General features: G+C 50.1%; 1 protein-coding gene across 5 annotated transcripts in view; it reads right to left on the minus strand.

Annotated features, from left to right (window-relative positions):
- Window positions 1-608: 608 nt before the first annotated feature.
- PIGG (phosphatidylinositol glycan anchor biosynthesis class G (EMM blood group)) overlaps window positions 609-17,973 on the minus strand; it is a 28,069-nt gene continuing 10,704 nt past the window's right edge. For 3 of the 5 annotated variants that reach the window (XM_010958694.3, XM_045519470.2, XM_045519471.2), the window contains 8 exons: window positions 16,402-16,614; window positions 14,456-14,673; window positions 13,813-14,094; window positions 11,993-12,450; window positions 9,549-9,740; window positions 4,983-5,292; window positions 2,483-2,646; window positions 609-1,415 (listed from right to left, as the gene is read on the minus strand). In XM_010958694.3, coding sequence (XP_010956996.2) covers window positions 1,202-1,415; window positions 2,483-2,646; window positions 4,983-5,292; window positions 9,549-9,740; window positions 11,993-12,450; window positions 13,813-14,094; window positions 14,456-14,673; window positions 16,402-16,614 — 2,051 coding nt within the window. In that variant the 3' untranslated portion in view covers window positions 609-1,201. Of the gene's footprint in view, window positions 1,416-2,482; window positions 2,647-4,982; window positions 5,293-9,548; window positions 9,741-11,992; window positions 12,451-13,812; window positions 14,095-14,455; window positions 14,674-16,401; window positions 16,615-17,973 lie in introns of those variants that run through there. The other 2 variants (XM_045519469.2, XR_006726357.2) reach the window with 2 other exon arrangements.

A 17,973-nucleotide genomic window follows, 5' to 3' on the forward strand; every position in this document is an offset into this window, starting at 1 on the left:
AGGACCACACCTGGGAAAAAGATCCACTCAGAGTGCAGACAGATCAATGGATTGAACGCCACAGAGCACAGATCACTGATACGGTTTCAGATTCTACAGTAGGACTAATCTTTTCTTTTGTAAAATAACTTTTATTTTGAAAAGTTTAAATCTCACAAGATGTTGCAAAAATATTACAGCTCCATATACCATGCACCCAGCTTCCCCTAGTGATAGTATTGCCACAGCACTTGTCAAAACTGGCGAAAGAGGCTGGTGCCAGTCTGGTAGCAGGCGTGGACCCGGCAGGTCTCATCTGTTCACAAGCACTTGTTTCTTTCTTTGCCAGCTAACTTGGAAGAAACCATCACCTGTTGAATTTTAGTGCAGTGTCAAAAAAAAAGAACATCCACAATGATCAGAAAAGGACATTAAAGCAACTGCGTATCTGTGACTACTTTAACCACACCCACGCATCACAACGGACTGAATGCAGAATCCAACAGTCTTCAGTTAAGCCAGACATCAGATTTGCAAAAATGTAAAACAATGCCACCCTCCCAGCTACATACTTTTGTTTTGGAAAATATAAGGTTTTTTTCCCTTAAAAATGTTATATTAACACGCAATGGGTTTATATCTTTATTTTCAAATGAATGTATATTTCAAATGAATATGTATTTTATATGTACATAGAATTAGTTTTAATTTTAAATGCCATCAATGCTGACAGAAGTAATCACATAAACCGAAGCTCCTGGGGACCCCAGTGGCTTCCAGGGTATTAAAAGGCTCCCCGAGCTCTGCGAGGTGAACCTTGGCAGAAGGACATCCTCCTGCCAACAGAGCCCCCGGGCTCTCTGAAGTTCACACGCACCATGACAAACCTGGAAATGTCTTCTTCTATTTAAACACATATATTTGGGTCATATCATAACCTACCCTGAGAAAATTAAAAGTTTAGAAGTTTCTGGAGTGATTGTCAGCAGGGGAATATAACTTGTATCCAAACTAAGTGACTTTTTATTAAACCACTTACTATTTAATCTAAATTCAAGTACAGTCATCACAGAAATTGAAACTATTCATCAACATGGTAGAATTTACATCTTTTTTTTAGAATGATCTTGCATTTAAATAAGATTTTTTTATTATGCCAATCCATGAAATAAACAGTAGACTTTAAAATTAAATTATTTTTCCAGTGCCTCAGTAGTGTAGTCTAAGACTTTGTGTTGGTCCGGTCCATGGCTGTGAAGAACACACAGACAGCAGCTGTGACGAGCAGGTGCATTCCCTCATAGAGAAGTTTTGGAGAAAACACACTCCATATAAATAAATGGTAACGCAGAGATGTCACCAAAATGATATATGCGGAAACTGGAAAAGAACAAACCAATGCGTAGCAGAAGCAAGCATGACTCAGTGCTGAACTGCTGTTAACAAAAAGGGAAATATGTATTAGTATACATACGCCACCTCCTTACTGTGTAAGGCATGGACACATATGTAACCACATTTCTATACTGAAAATGGCTGTGGCAGTTCCTGCTCCTGGGAACACGCCCCTCCCCCGCCACTTGAAGTCTGGGTCTGGTCAGTCTGGTGGCCACTGAGGTGCTAAGGAGTCAGAGCTGCACATGGGCAGCTCCAGTTACTCTCCAGGGCCACCACAATCTGTAAAATATTGTCGAAAATGCACCCCCAAATTTTACATAGTTATTTATTTAAGAACTATACACACAGTATAAAATATAAACAAAGAAAAGAAAGCCACACAAGGATGAGATGCACATGCTGCCCAGCGGGCGCCTCGTCTGCCTGGCCTGGTCTGGGGACACTGGCTCCAGGGTGTGTGCTACGCAAACAGGGAGGCAGAGCCTTCCTGAAATGGAAGCAACCCCTCAGAGTGCACAAACATACTGCCTTTGCTTTCAAGCCACCAACAAACCATGACATAAATCTAACCTACTCTTTAAGGCAACTTCCTGAGATGGTGACTATTTCAAGACAGCAAGTTCCAGGCACCCTTCACTCTTATCCACCCCACAGACCCTCGGAGGTCACGCTCCCAGATTCTGGTTAAGCCCAGTTCCAGTTCTGCCACCCTGCCCCCCCACCCCCGCAGTGAGCCCATGGGTGGCATCTCTGTGGTCACAGGACTGCTGCGGCTCTCCTGTGCCCAGAGGACCCGCAGCCCCAAATGGCCTGCCCTACCCCTGGGCTCTCTCACTGCCCTCACCCTCAGCGGGAACATGCTCTGCTTATTTGCATGGGCAGTCTCCACTGGCTGTGGTCACTCCCACCTGCAGCCCCTCCTCCGGGATGGCGCATAACTGGCCCACACACTGTGGACTGTTCATTCTTATTTAAGGAAAAGGAAAGTGATGACAAAGACCTTTGAGCCCTTGGGTTTCAGACATCCTGTCTCTGGAACAGGAGTGGCTCTTCAAACTGTCCACTTGCCACCAGAGTTTGCGTTAAAGACAAAGGAGAGTTTCACCTGTTGGTTTCTGAGCTCAGGAAGTTCACCAAGTGGCTGGCCCACAGCACGGGCCCCGCGTACGTCGCAAATGCTGTCAAGAACACCGCTGGGATCTCCATGTAGGTGTCCAGGCCCACAAAGCCTGCCGAGATGTCCACGGTGGTGATGCTGTTTGAGTTTCCCTGCACATGGAAGAAACACGGCTGACCCAGCTAGTGTCATGACATGGCCACTAGCGACCGTGAGAGCCACAATCATGGTGACGTGGACACACAGGAGCCCCAGCTGCCCATCCACTCTTGGTCTGGGGTTGACCCTGGATGAGCTGCCCCTCCACCGGCCTGCCTTACTCCCAAGTGTGGAGGAGCAAGTGAAATGTCCCTTACCTTTGAGAAACTATATAAATGTGTGTGCAGACAACAACTATGGATAATTTCAAACTTTCCCCAGCTCATCTAACTTAGACAGACACCCTGACCTCCCTCCTCAGGGACACTGTCTGAAGGCTGCACATGGCCCTGGGGGCTGAGGGTGGCGTTGCCACACGGCTCATTCGAGGGTGGGCGCTGCTGCTGGGTGGCGGAGGGCAGGCTGGCTGCTTGGTGTCTGGCTTATGTGTCAGACTCAAGATCCTGGCGGTCACTGCCCAGGCCCGGCCAGGAACAGGATAGTTCGTCCTGCACAGGAAGGGTGGGGGTTTGAATCCAAGGGCGGGGTCCACTTCCAGTCTTTGATACTGGTGTCCTGTCCTCAGACATGACATTTACAAATCTGACAGCACAAATGTCTGTCCCGGCCCAGCGAAGGCCCTCCCGACCTGGAACTCTTTATCTGATGGCCCAGGACATGAATCCAGACCCCACCACCTCCTCCTTTGGCTGCATGTCACTTGGTGGTCACTGATGCAGGGGCCCCGACGCACACGGAACAGGTGCTCAGACCCCCAGTCTCCTCCCTCTCTGCCTCTTCGGCGCCCTGTCCACACTGGTTCCTTTGTCTTCTTCCTGCTCCCAGCTGGTGCTCTGGGACCCCCGGGCATGCTCTGCATTTCCCCACGTCTGCGATGCCTGGGACCTTCGAACTTTCTTCTGATAGCTAAGAAAAAGCCGTGTTCTCAGTGGTAAAACACGTGAGGCACACAAAGAATGGCACTTGTGGTCCCGGCGCTCTGGTTGTCAGAGGGGCTGCCTTCCTGTGAGGGGCAGCTTGGACCCCAGGGAGGCGGGCCACCCTCCAGGTTTGCGCGGACCCCAACCCTGACTTCTCGGCAGGGTCCTGATCAAGGCCGGCTGGCGCTGAGAGCTTATGCGCACGGGCTACCTCCTGCTTCTCATGCTGGGTCATCTAACCCTCACAGCCCCTGAGGAGAAGGTGAACTACTTATGAGCTTATGACCCAATTTTACAGACGAGGAAACTGAGGCACGGCAAATGCCTGCAAGAGGCCTCCTATCTCAGAGGTGCTGAGCACCAGGGTCAGGACAACCTGCCTGCAGCTCTGCTGGGAACTGCCACCCTGGATGCTGCAGGAGCGCACGTCTGGAGAGAGGAGCACGTGGGCTGTCAGGGGAGAGCTACAGCTGCAGTGAAAGGGAAGGAAAGTGGGGTCTGAGGCTCAGGGGCAGGTCAGATCCCTCCTGCACTTACGGACTTCTAGAACTTCACCCCCGCCCACTCTTGGGCTTTAGGAAACAGAAGGAAAAGCCACGCACCTGAGGTGAGTGTCAGGAAACCAGGGAGGAGGAGATGAGGAAAAGGCCCTGGGCCAAGCTGGAGACACACTGAACCAGGTAAGCCTCAGGGGTCTCAGTGGAGGAGAAGGGAGGAGCCAGTGACACAAAGGAAAGACAGATCTTCATTGTAGAGATGGGAAGACACAGACGCTCAGGAGGTTTGCAAAGTTCCTTGGCAGAGAGCTCATGTGTCCACCCTCATGAGTGCCCCTTGACCAGGGTGGTGATGCAGGAAGACTTGGATGGAACTGCGTCCCTCTGAGGCCAGGAGCTGGACACTCTGTCCAGCTTCCCAGGCGCCATTCCAAGTACACAGGTGCATACTGAGGTCTACCCTGGAGGTACCTTGAACTTGCCTCTGATGGACCCTCAATACTCAAGAGAAGAAGTGACAACCACAGGGCCCTGGGGGATTAATGACCAAATGGGGAGACCCAACAGTGCCCAGTGCTGACAGGCAGGGGTGGAGGACGAGAGCACAGTTATCATCCACCTCCGATAAATCATGGAAACATGACGTGCATCCCTGACTGCCCGTGTAATCAGACCCAGCACAGCAACTACATGTCGTCACCAAGGACGTCTGCCTTAAATGAGTAAATGTACTTTTTCTTATGAAATATATGCGAGGTTTAAGCATAATATACCACGTCACACTGACAGCTCCTTCACTAGACAGACGTTGTAACTTCCCAGCTTACGGTAAAATTTTCTCAAAGAAAACTAAAGACAAGGGACATAAAGAGTTATTGTTGTTTTCTACCTGCAGTGATCACGAACACCTACCTGAAAATAGAAGAATGCCTGACCAAACCAATAATGCATCACGGTGATCTCAGCTGCGTCGTGCCTCAGGGGCCTCCAGATGAATGTGGTCAGGATGGCCTGGACCAGGAGGCTCAGCACTAGGACGGGGAGGTTGTGTGGTCGGAAGAGCAGCGCTGCCAGAAGCACCAAGCCGCTGTACACCTCCCAGAGGCCCAGGGTCCTGGCTGCAGAGTCCGTGGTGATGACTTGAGATTTAAGCAAGTCTTTGGTGCCCGTGAACAGAATGCCAAGGACAAAGACATAAACAAAACGAGCTTCAGTAATGCCCCTAAAAAAGCAAAACAGTTAGATTCACTAGCACCAACTAGAAAAATTCAAACCCACAATTTCCCTTGAAACCATGTGTCTACTGAACTGACTATACAAGCCTCAGCACCTGCCCTCCAGGGACTCTTTGGCCGTACGGGTGTCTGCCTCTGCACATCAGCTCCCCCAAGACCCCTGCTGGGGGCTGACAGGCCTGCCTTCTCCGAGCGGCTGGCCCTCTCTGTGCGCACTTCTCTGACAGAGCTGGCTTACGGGAAATCTTGCTCATTTGGCCCAAGGATCACCTGGGTACAAGACCGGAGACAAAAACCCTGTCCACCTGCTTCACACAGTTAATTTGAAAAACTGTTGCAGCAGGATAGGGTCCAGCTCTGTGAGGAACTTCCAAGCATGTTCACAACCGAGCAGACTGAAGTTAAGTACTCGCATGTGTATACGGATACACACATACAGAGGTGCAGTCCAAACTGTGGGGTCTGGAGGAAGGCAGGGCCAGGGTGGTCTGGGCTCTGCCCCTTGCTGACTCTGTTGCTGGGGGTGAGTTAATTACAACTTCTGATGCTCAGCTTTGTTACTCATAAAATGAAGAGAAATGGTACCTACACCTCACAAGGCTATCCTGGGAATTAAACAGAGAACAAATGTAAAGTGTCTGGCACAGAGTAAATGTGAAATGTTAGTATGAATTAAGTATGTTAGCACTTCATTTACACCCATCTGTAGAGGATACAATTTACGACCCATACCAAAGAATTTTGTCTTATGAAACACATACATTCCTAAAACATGTTTAAATAAATTTCATAACTCAAACATTCTATACATACTAGAAAAGCTGATCATTTAAAGTAATACAAAAAAAGTAATACTAACTAAATAAAATTTTAAATGAAATAAGCACCCTAATAATGTATCTGTATCAAAAACTGAATTTTCCTGTATCAGATTTTCTTAGGAAATGGTTTATGCATTTTTAAAAAATTCCTTTTTCAATATGGTCAGTTTAATGTAAACAGTGGGACACACTCTCTCATGTGCCTGGCAGTGTGGGAACACCAGAGACTGACATGATGTGCTGAGTGCTAAGGACGGCCCACAGGGGTTACAGAAGGAGGAGCCAGCAAAGGTCCAAGCAATGGGAGAAGTTCCAAAGAGGAAGGAGGCTGGGCTTTCTATGGAGGAAGGGCCAGGGTGGGGTGGATGGAGAGCAGGAGAGCGTGCGTCCCCCTCGCCTTCAGCAGGCCCACCTCCTGGCCCAGCCAGCTGGCTGTGCCTGCACATGGAGAGCTGCCAATCGGGGCCTCCCCTCAAGCCAGGCTCGGGCTTCAGGGTGGAGAAGAAGCTCAAGAGTTAAGCGTAAAGGGCTCTAGAGCACACATGGACAGCAGCAGCTGGGGCTGCCAGGAGAGAAGCAGCTTTCAGGCGATCTAGAACCAGGGAAGATCCAGAACCAGGGAGGATCTAGAAACAGAATGGTTCTAGAATTGGAATGGACTTGGATCCAGGCTCAACCTAGAATGGAAGTATCTCACAAGAGGGTGAGAACAAGCAGTGCAGGTTAGGGAAGCGGGGCACTGCCTACGTTCTGGACACCAATGAGGTACAAGCCGTTGTATCCACGAAAGGTAAGTGAGAGACACTGAAATTAGGTGTGTCTACCTGAGAGAAAAGAGGAATTTACTCATATACCACACTCTGAGATTTAAACAAACACCCCATATTGAACCCCCTCACACTGACATCTAGCCTTGACATCTGTCCAGAGCCTCAGACTCTGAAGTGAACAGCCTTCAAGATGTCTCCCCACCACACTCTCCCTACCTGACCTCCCTGCCTCAGGTGAAGTCCTGCCACTCTGCTGTCACCTCAGCCAGGCTCTCAGTATCACCCTGAATCCCTACACCAGTTGACACGTCCTGTTTCCAGGTGAGGCCCTTGTGCCCCTCGGCCACCCATATGACTTGATCATAGCCCTCAGAACTCACTCTGACCCTTCCACAGATGACACCTGCTTTTCTTTCTCTCTAGAAAAGCAATACCAAACATTCAGAGAAGAGTTAACACCTATCCTTCTGAAACTATTCCAGAAAATTGCACAGGAAGGAATGCTTCCAAACTCATTGTACAAGGCTACTATCACCCTCATACCAAAACTAGACAAAGATATCACACAAAAAATTATAGGCTACACCAGAAATTGACACAACAGTGTAAACTGAGTATACTTCAATACAAAACAATTTTTTTAAATAATAAAATAAAAAACAAAGAAAAAATGTATAGGCCAATATCACTGATGAACATTGATGCAAAACCTACAATAAAATATTAGCAAACCAAATTCAGCGATACATTAAGAGGATCATACACTGTGATGAAGTGGGATTTATCCCAGGAAAGCAAGGATGGTTCAATATCCACAAATCAAAGTGATACGCCACGTTAACAAACTGAAAAATGAAAATCACATGATCATCTCAGTAGACCCAGAAAATGCACTTGACAAAATTCAACATTCATTTATGATAAAAACTCTCCAGAAAGTGGGCACAGAGGAAACATACCTCAACGTAATAAAGGTCACATATGGTAATCCCACAGCTAATATCACACACAATGGTGAAAAGATGAAAGCATTCCCCTAAGATCAGAAACAAAACAAGGATGCCCACTGTCACCACTTTTATTCAACATAGTATTGTAAGTTCGAGTCACAACAAACAGATAAGAAAAAAAAAAAGGGGGGGTGGAAACCAAATTAGAAAGGAAGAAGTAAAACTGTCAGTGTTTGCAGATTCCATAATACTATACGTAGAGAATCTTAAAGACACCGCCATAAAACTACTAGAGCTCATCAATGAATTCAGTAAAGTTACAGGATACAAAATTAATATATACAGAAATTGGCTGCATTTCTATACACTAACAACAAACTAGCATAAAGAGAAATGAAGAAAACAATCCCACTGACAAGTACCTCCAAACGAACAAAATACCTAGGAATAAGTGTAACCAAGGAGGTGAAAGGCCTGTACTAGGAAACGATGCCACAATGGAAGAAACTGGAGACAACACACACAGATGGAAAGACACACCCTCTTCATGAATCGGAAGAATCAATATTGTTAAAATGACCACACTACCCAAGGCAATCTACAGACTTACTGCAATCCCTATCAAATTACCAATGGCATTTTTCAAGGAACTAGAACAAACAATCTCAAAATTTGTAGGGAAACACAAAAGACCCCAATTAGCTAAAACAATCAAAGAAAGAGGAACAAAGCTGGAGGAATCACACTCCCTGACTTTAAACCATAAGACAAAGCTGCAGTAATCAAAACACACACACACACCCCTTCATGGAACAGAATGAAGAGTTCAGATGAACCCACACTTACATGGTCAGTTAAACTACAACAAAGGAACAACAAATAAAATGGGGAGAAACCGCCTATTCAATAAATGGTGTTGGGAAAACTGGACAGCTACATGCAGAAGAATCAAACCACGCACAGAAATAAATTCAAAATGGACTAAAGACTTAAATGTAACCTGAAACCACCACCGTCGGCCACTTACGTGTTTTTTGTTATGCGCAACTGTAAATAGCGCTTCAGAGAACACGCCTGTATCCCCATGTCTGGCCTCTCCTCTAGTTGTTTTTTTGACATAAATTCTATAAAAGCATACCTGAGTCAGAGGGTTGGAGAAACTCAAGGTTCTTAACATATTTGATGAACAGCCCTCCAGAACGGCCTCTGCTTGCACCAACCCACATCACCATTAAAAACAGAGAAGCGGCCACTTAGGCAGAAAGTGCAAAAAGTGGTATTCCTGATTCAGTCAGCAAGAGCCGCCCCCTGCCTACAGGACTCACCATAAACCCTGGGAAAGCTGTTTTCCGGCATGCTTCACCCTCAACAGCTAGGAGGCATCCAGTCCTTATTATCCTCATTACTTGCTACTTCTTGATGGAGCAAAACTGAATCCTTTAAATTCTTTATATTTAAAGAATTCCTTATTTAAAACATAAACCTCAGTGACCTTACTCCTAAGTTATTTCTCTGTCTTCTACCAAAAAAAGGCGGCTAACAGAATTGGTTCACTGAGGTGTTGTCAGATAGTAACTGCTGACAAGATCACAATTCACGCAAACTAAACTCTAGTGCTCTCAAGACTGCAACGGCAGTTTTTAGTACATAAAACGCTAGACCAGATCTAAAGACAAATGCTCACATCTGCCAGTACACTTACTTTGAAATGTCTTTGTTGTCTTGTTGCCATGGGAACAGTACATTTCCAATGGCTGCCCGGTAGCAGTAGACGCCCAGCAGGCCAAACGCCATGGCCACTTTTGATGCAGGGGAGCACCTCCTCTGAACCAACACAAAAATCATGATGAGGGAAAGTGCAGCCAGAACAGAGAGCTCAGCTTTATGATCAGAGCTGAAAAGAAATGGAGAATGCCCCAAATTACTAACGACTATGGCTAGTGATGTTACGGATCTACACCAAGTGCCTTCTAAGAACTGTGCTAAAAAGAGCTGATCTTCCTAAAAAGTGAAAAAGGAACCTGTTGGTTATTTAAATTCAAACAAGTTCTTCCAATGGAACAAATAAAGGGCTATTCCCCTGCACTTCCACTGCTTGCTCTCAAGTGTCAGCCATCATCAGCTCTGCACCGGCCAGCGTGGTGACATCTTTAAAACTGTGTCCGCTGTCTCTCCGGTGCCCTCTCTGGGGCAGCCCCACTTTCCCCACAGACAGGTGAAGAGGCTCTGGGCAGCTCACCCTGCTCATGGGAGACACACACACCCTGCTGCCAACCTCTTCCAGTCACTCGTAACGCAGATGGTCTCACATAAGTGTATGCCCCCTCCCAGGCGGGAGACTTTGGGGGGGCAGTGGGGCACACAGCTGTCCAGGGCAGGCCAGTCCCCTCTCTCTACCTAGCCTTGCCCACCACCCCTGCTACCTCGGGGGCGCCTCACTGTGGAGGCATGGTCTTTTCTGTTTTATTCACTGCAGCCCTACTCACAAAGCCCAAACACTCAACAGTCTGCCAAGGGGTACACACTGATAGGAAAAACTGTGTGGGAAGACGCAGAGGAAAGGTGTAGCCAGTGTCAGGACATGAGTCCTGAGGATGGCAGATGAGGATGGGGGCCACACTGGGGCCTGGCACTGCTGGGTCCACTTCTTGTTGCTCTGTAAACTGTACACTTTATGCAAATCCCAGATTGCTAACTGTCACAAATGACAACAGAGAAGGCGACTTTGGGGATTTCACGGAGGCTCTGCTGTGGAGAACACTGCAGCCTCTTCACAAACTGGTGGGAAGGGCTGGGGTCCAGTGTGCTGGAAGGGGATCCAGACCGAGATGCGGACCTGGAGAGGGGGCAAGGCTTGTGGGGGCACCACTGCATGCACCTTAGTGCATCTAGGGATGGAAATCAGCAGATCCTCCTGTGGTGTGTCAGTTTCCCAGGAGAATAAGAAGTGTGGTCCCTGTGCCGCCTCAGCGCTCTCACCCTCACATGCTCTGGCCATGACACCCAGCAAGGCCTCTCACTCTTGGTGATGCCCTAACTCCCCTCTGCCTCCTCACCCTAAGTAGGGATGGGCCATCATCCTCTCTTCAGGGCTGCTGTGAAAAGGAAATGAGCGGGCACACAGCAGGCGCCCAAAAATGCTACCTGTGGTCACTGTGGTTGCCAAGGGTTTGCTAATACAGTTAATACTGGGGAGAAATTCACCACAGGAATTATTTAGCCAGAGGAAAAATAATTTTACAGCCTTTGAGGTACAATTCCAGGTATCTTCCAAAAAGGCTGTGCCAGCGTGTGGTCCTAGGACCCTCCAGTGCTCACCGAGACTTTATCCCTTCCTTTGGTTTCTGTACCTCATTAGTTATGAAATTGCGTGCTGTTATTTAGTTGAAGTTCCCTAATTTCTAGCAGAACTGAGCATTTTCCTTCTCTTTCCTTTGGCACTTCCTTCTCTAGGAATGTGTGTTATTCTCCTGAGCCCCCTTCCTGTTGGTAATTTTTACAGAAGTTCTTCACAGCAACCAGACAGTGACCTTCGTTTGTCTCTCTCGGAAACACTTTTTCATTTTGCTGTTCTCCCCTTACTTGGGCTTTCTAAGCCTTCGCTGACTGTTAAAATGCGTGAGTTAGCCAAAGTCTCGGTCTTTTCTGCCCTAGTTTCCTCTCATTGCTTTACTCCTCTCTATCTGCTGTGCTTTCTACTGGGCTTTCCAGCCGTTCGAGAGGCTTTGCAGGGCTGAAGGCTCACCCACTGGCTCCAACCAACATAGCTGCCCTTTCCGGGGCTGGGGAGAGAAAAGGGGGGTGGACACACGTGCCTTGCCAGCCTGTCACCCCAGACTTGCACCATTTGGGACAAGGCAGTGGGGACAAACTACACCCTTGCTGCAATTACCATTTCAAACTTTCAGGTTTTCAAACATGAACAGTTACAGTGATTTTAGCACTAAAAAAAACCAAACATGTTAGGGCAGCCTCAAATAAATTCACCTTTCAACATGAATTCATGGTCATTTTTCTATTTCTTCAGGTCCCAAATACCATGCCTATCCTGAATATAAAAACTAGGCCTACAATTTGAAAAAGGAGACACTGTATATGGCCAGTCGGCTATGGAAGGTCTGGCCCGAGGCCATGCTCTGCTCTCACCTGGTGAGCCAGTGCCCCAGGTCAGGCCGGTGGGCCCACTGCACACCCGTCTGGTTCAGAGACCGCAGCAGCCGGCAGCAGGTAAGTACCAGCCACGGGCTTGCCAGCACCATCCACCTCTCACAGCCTCTGGGCACCTCCACAGAAGAGGGGCCCTTGGACACCGCGTCGAGCTCTAGCACGTTGCAGTCAGCTCTCTTGGCCTGCAGGGCTGGCGTGGCCCCTTCAGGTTCCTCTTCTGCGTGTAAGCAGTGCTGAGGCCCACAGTCGTCCCCCAGAAAGCAGCTCCTGTAGACTTCGTGACACAGGGCTAGACACAGGGTGTTAATAAGGAAGTACCAGGTCTGGTGCTCCTCTTCGACGAAGCTGCTCGCACCCAGACTCAAGACGTGGCCCACAGTCCCTAACAAGATAAGAAGGTCTAACTCCGACCACCGTGAGATGGGATGAGCTGGAGTCTGCAAAAAGGAAAACGTGCTGTGTAAGGGGAAGGTCTGAGAAGTGCACCTGTCCTGTTGCAGGTACCACAAGCTTTTGCTCACAGAACACAGCCTGTTGTGACAGGACCCAACACAGGACCCACACAGGACCCAACCCACCCTGCTCGGTGGAACAGCCCATCTGCCTGGGGTGCTGCAGGGAGGTCATGGGGACAGTAGGGCAGGCCTCACCCTGGACTGCAAGTCCTAAGCTGAGTGACAGCGAGACTGAAGATGTCTGGACCCACATCGTCTCGACAGGGCCTGGGTCAGATGGCTCACCCACCAGCTCCGGGACCCATCCTTCCAGGCCCTCGTCCTCACCTTCTCAGAGTCAGTTCCTGCTACTTGAACTCAGAGAACCCCAAGGACATATTCCACCAAACCAGACATCTAATTTCTCCATGAATTTTCCCGAAATCCAGGGAGTTCCCACTACAACAGTCAATTTTATTGAAATGACAAGGTTGGCATCACAGGGCTATTCCTTAAATATACTAACTTAAGGCATTTAAAGGTGAAGATGAGGACTTGACGATGTCATTGGTAACTACTCAACATTCATTCTACTAATTGCGTGCAGCTAGTACACAATGGAGAGGTGCTGTGAACCTCGTCAGGCCCCGAGAGCCCCACGTGTGAGCAGGGAGAGAGGTGTCGTGAACGACAACACACCAGCTGCTCAGCCATGGGCATGTGGGCCGGGGGTATCTGCGGCCCCTGTGACCAGTCCCTGCACTGGGTCCCCTGGGCCCTGGGCGCTGTGGCCTGAAAGGACTGCCCATCTCCTCCTTGCCGCCCTGCCACCACAACCAGCTGATGCAGGAAGGTGTCAGAGGCTGAAGGCTGTAAGGATTCTAAAGCAAAGTGCCAGTCTTGGAAAGCAAACTGCATTTATGAAGCAGAATGAGGATAGGGTCCGAGACTCCTTTTGACCTCCCTGGAGTGTTAAGGGGTTGACGCCTTCCTCCCGGTAACGTCCTTCCCTTGGCTGCGCTCAAATGCAGCCTCTGATTCAAGCACTTCCCCATCAGTCAGCGGCCCAGCAGCTATGTGCGGTCCCTGGGTACAGTCAGGGGACTTGTCTCTTCAACTCGGATGGAAGCATGAGACCCGACAACACAGGTCTGAGAGACTGAAGTCAGGGTGCTCAGGGGCCCGGGAGACCTGCTGCTGTGAGCACATCCTGTTGGCTTCTAGGAAGGGCGTGCCCCTCTCCTCGGCTCCCACCAGCACTGTGCCTGGTCCACACCAGGGGTTCAACCAACGTCTGATCAGCTGAAATAACCTGAAAAGGCCTACCCAAAAAGACACTGCTGTGTCTGCGGGGCCCAGCCCTACCTGACTCAGAAGCTTCCCACGGGCGAGCGTCTTGGCGAGAGCAGATGTGACTGCACAGAGCAGCGTGGAGATCAGCACCATCACTCCACCGGCTGCCGGCCACGAGAGGCTGCACAGGTAGCACCGACTGCCAGCAGAGGTGCACACGATGACATGCAGGGCCGAGAGAACCAGGAGTACCAGGTAAAAGAGCAGCGAAAACACAGGCGACAAGAGAGGGACGTCCAGCTCAGCCTTGCTGCTCAGCGCTTGTGGGACGCTGAGCAGGAGCAGGGTGAGAACCTGGAACAGGAACACAACAGCAGTGTCAACGGCTGCTGGGTGTGGAGAAGCCTGCGTAGAAGCAGCCCATCTCTTGACCCTGTGTCATCGTTCAAATGGCAGAAACTGAAAAGAAAGCAGAAACCCAACACATAGTATTTGTCATGAACTGCCAGGAAGGGGCACCGAGTGGTGTGGAGCAGGGCCCTGGGACACCTGACGACACTGGGGTGTCAGGACGCCCCACGAAAGTCTAACAAGCAGAGACACTCACTTCTCCCTTTTCAGAAACACTGATGCTGCATATCCTTCAAACTACAGAATCCTGGCTGTTCTACAATTGGCCTGCCAGCCGAGCCCCCACTCCACACGAGGACCGTACCTCCAGAACGACGACAGTCCCCACCACCATGGAGTAGACATCGTACTGGGCCATCTGTCTGCTCAGGGACAGGCTCAGGGTCCTCAGGGCATCCAAGTACTGCCTGCGCAGCTTGCTTCCCAGGTTGAAAAGGACTTCTGAGGAGCTCTCCTCCAAGTACAGCCTGATCCAGTTCCCATGCAGCCTCTCTGATACTTTAAACTGCTCGAATCCAGGGTCTGACAAGAAGAGAAGGCGACTTACACAGATCACAGACACGCCACCCACGTTCATTTCACAGCATTCAGTTACTTGCGGCTTGTGGTAAAGCCTGACACCTGACTGCCCCTTGGGGAGGGGTGGTCAGCGACACCGTCAGTAAAACCGCAACATCTAGCGATGCTGGCCTAGGCTCTGACGCCAGCTCCTTCCACGGCCTCGGCACACGGCCACGCACAACACCCCGCAACTTGGCCCTGTCTTCCTCTGCCTCCTGCTTACCCCTCTCCCCTTCTCTCTCCACTTGCTTCCTCAAGGTGCAATGTTAAAATAACCCAGAAAGGCACTGCACTAAGAGGCCCTTGGTTTTACAAAATCTTTCCAACCCTCAGGCACTGAGCACGGACTGGGTAGGAGTGGCCTGAAGCCTCCTCCACTGCATCCACTTTTCCGAGGGGGGCAGGCCACCCCCACCCCCACCAGCTCCCTTTTTCCACTGTGTCCCTTCCTCACAGTCTCTCCTGGGAAGCCCCTCCTACCCCAACGCTGAGCTAAGTCTTCACTTCAGGGCTGGCCACAGCTTGTGGACAGAGCCCAGCCCCGGCAGCCGCTGGCTCCCTCTTCGGGACAGCAGTGAACCAACCCCTCCTCACACAGCCGCTGAGATCCTCAACTGTCGGATGGGTCAGTTCTCAGTTCCTCATTTCACTTTACCTTGAGCAGCATTCAACACATCCTCACACCCTCCTTCTTGACATTCTTTCTTTACTTGGCTTCCTCAACAAGCCTGCCCCCCACCCGCGAAACACACACACACACACACACACACACACACACACACACACACACAGCCTTGCAAACATGTCCTTCCTACAGCCTTCTCTCCCTCGATCATGGCCACTGCATCCTTTCACTGCTCAGCTGAGAACCCCAAGTTGTTCCTTACACCTCTGGTTTGCATGCACCTGATACCCAGCGCATCAGCAAATCCTGTTTGCGCTGCCTTCAAAATGAATTGAGAATTCAACCATCTGTCCCAGATTCCACCACCTGGGCCCGCCCTCCCTCATCTGTCTCTGAAGGCACACGGGCACCTGAAAGAGTCTCTGCAGATGCAAGGGCAACACTTCAGGCTCTGCGCGAAACCCTGTAGCAGCTCCCACTGAACTTAGAATGGAAGTAAGAAACCTTCCACCCTCAGGCCTCAGGTCCTTCTGCCTGCCCCCAGTTCACTCTGCTCCAGACACTGCGGCCCCCGGTCACTCCATGAATGTGCCGGCAGGTCCCCAACACTAGACCTTGCGCCTGCCACGATGCCCCTGCCAGGCTCCCAAGCCAGACTACCCCTACGGCCCTCACCGCCTGCACCCCTCTTCCAGCTTCAGCCTTTTCCTAAGGCACCGTCACTGTCCAACACTTACTGCCCCCTCTCTTTCTGTCCTCCCTCCGGACGACTGGCTCTGTGAGGGCAGAGCTCTCGTGCTGTGTTTCCACAGTCTCGAGTGCTTTCCACAGTCCCTGGCCAAACAGGACACTGAAAAAACTCAACATTTGCTGAATGAGTAAATGTATGAAACAATCAGCTTTAGACAAGTACATCTGCAGGCACCACTAGTGGCGACAGTCAGGGCTCTGATCAAACAGAACACACAGCCTGACTGCTGAAGCCCCACCACGGACACACCAGGACAACGCCAGGCACGCGGAAACACAGTGCAACAGGTGTCAGCAACTGTTAACTGGCTCACCTTTCTTATAAGATGGTACATTCTCTTGCAACAACTTGCTAAGCTGTACTGTATTTAAATGTAAAAATCTCAGTTGTTCTCTCATTGGTTTTCCTTCTACAACTGGGAACAGGAGACTGCCCACGCTGTTCTCTGGAATCGGCAGACCAAGCCCTATGGACAGGGTTGCAGCTAAGTCAGTCTGCTGGACACGCTTTGGGTGTCTGATGTCACCTAGAAGAAAGGAGACAGTTTAAGTGACAGGCTCGAGGGTGTGTATGATGGTAGTCACTCCTGAATCTGACCTTCTACAGCAGTGTAAATCAAATCACCCATCTCTACAAACTGTTCCGTGTAGATTCAGACAGAAATCACCTCGTTGTCTTCTATGTCAATAAATTTACACAACACTCACTGTACGCGGAGCCTGGTGCCTTCCCCAGAGTAGCACACGTACAAGGGAGGGATACTAGCACGAGGAACTCTGTAACGTGTGAGTTTTGGAGTGTGGGGTAGACACTGAGGTAGAGGGAGCCCAGTGGATGCAGAGGCACATTCACTTTGGAGAGGTCAAGTCAACCCCGCTGTCCCTCTGGATTCAGAGCATGCACACAGCCCCCCAGAGAAGCTGATGGGTGAGACCAAGGACAAATGTGAGAACAGGCTGAGGGGCTGTGGATGACGGGGTCAGGCCACGTGAGGAAAAGCTTGTCACCTGGAGGACCTGTGGGAGGCCCGGATACGGTGAGTAATGGGGAATGCAGCTCAGGACAAAGCAATGAGGTAGGCAGGGAGCCTCACGTAGGAGTTTTACTGTATGTGAGGTTCAGCTACTGAAAGGTGGTATGTATGGGAGATGGGGCTGGTCCAGCGTGTGGAAGGAGCAAAGGAGGACACCAGGCTTCTACCCTAAAGAACGGGGAGTGGGGGGCAGAGCAGAGGTGCAGTTGTCCCATGCACTCCAGGCGTGGGAGGGCCACACAGGTGCGTCAGCAGGCAGCTGGGCAGACAGTCTAGACAGAGGAAAGAGGAGACAGCTGGAGGGACAGATGTGACAGCTGTGCCCCTCTCATGGAAGTAGATGAGGTCCACTGGAGTGAGGAGTGAACGCAGAATGAAAGAGGCCGCCCAGAAAAAGAGGCGAGGGCACTAAGCCCACAGAGACGACACGGCCAAGGGAGAGGTCAGAGGGAAACCGGACAAATGGGAGGCCCCAGGGTGGGGGGTCAGCCTGCCCACTGGAACTGAGGGGTCATGAGGGAGGGAGCCAGCGTCCAGCGTGGGAACACTCGTGAGGCCCAGATCAAGGGTGGGGAGCCAGACGGCCAGCCAAGTGCAAAGGGCTGGTGAATCTGAGCCAGAGAGCCACTGGCAGGCCCTCGAGCTGGTCCTGTGACTTGCTGACACTGCTATTCAGTATATACGTTCAAATAATGGACACTATTTAAAAGTTTAATTTTTTATGTTTCTCTCAGTTTGCACACGCAGTTCTGAAGTCTCTAAGCTGCCAGCACTTCTTATTAACAGTTCCAGACACCTAGGCCGTGACATTCACACCAGAAAATTCCTGAAAAGAATATTTGTATTTGAAGA

Source organism: Camelus bactrianus, chromosome 2, assembly GCF_048773025.1.
Source record: "Camelus bactrianus isolate YW-2024 breed Bactrian camel chromosome 2, ASM4877302v1, whole genome shotgun sequence".
Classification (NCBI taxonomy): Eukaryota; Metazoa; Chordata; class Mammalia; order Artiodactyla; family Camelidae; genus Camelus; species Camelus bactrianus.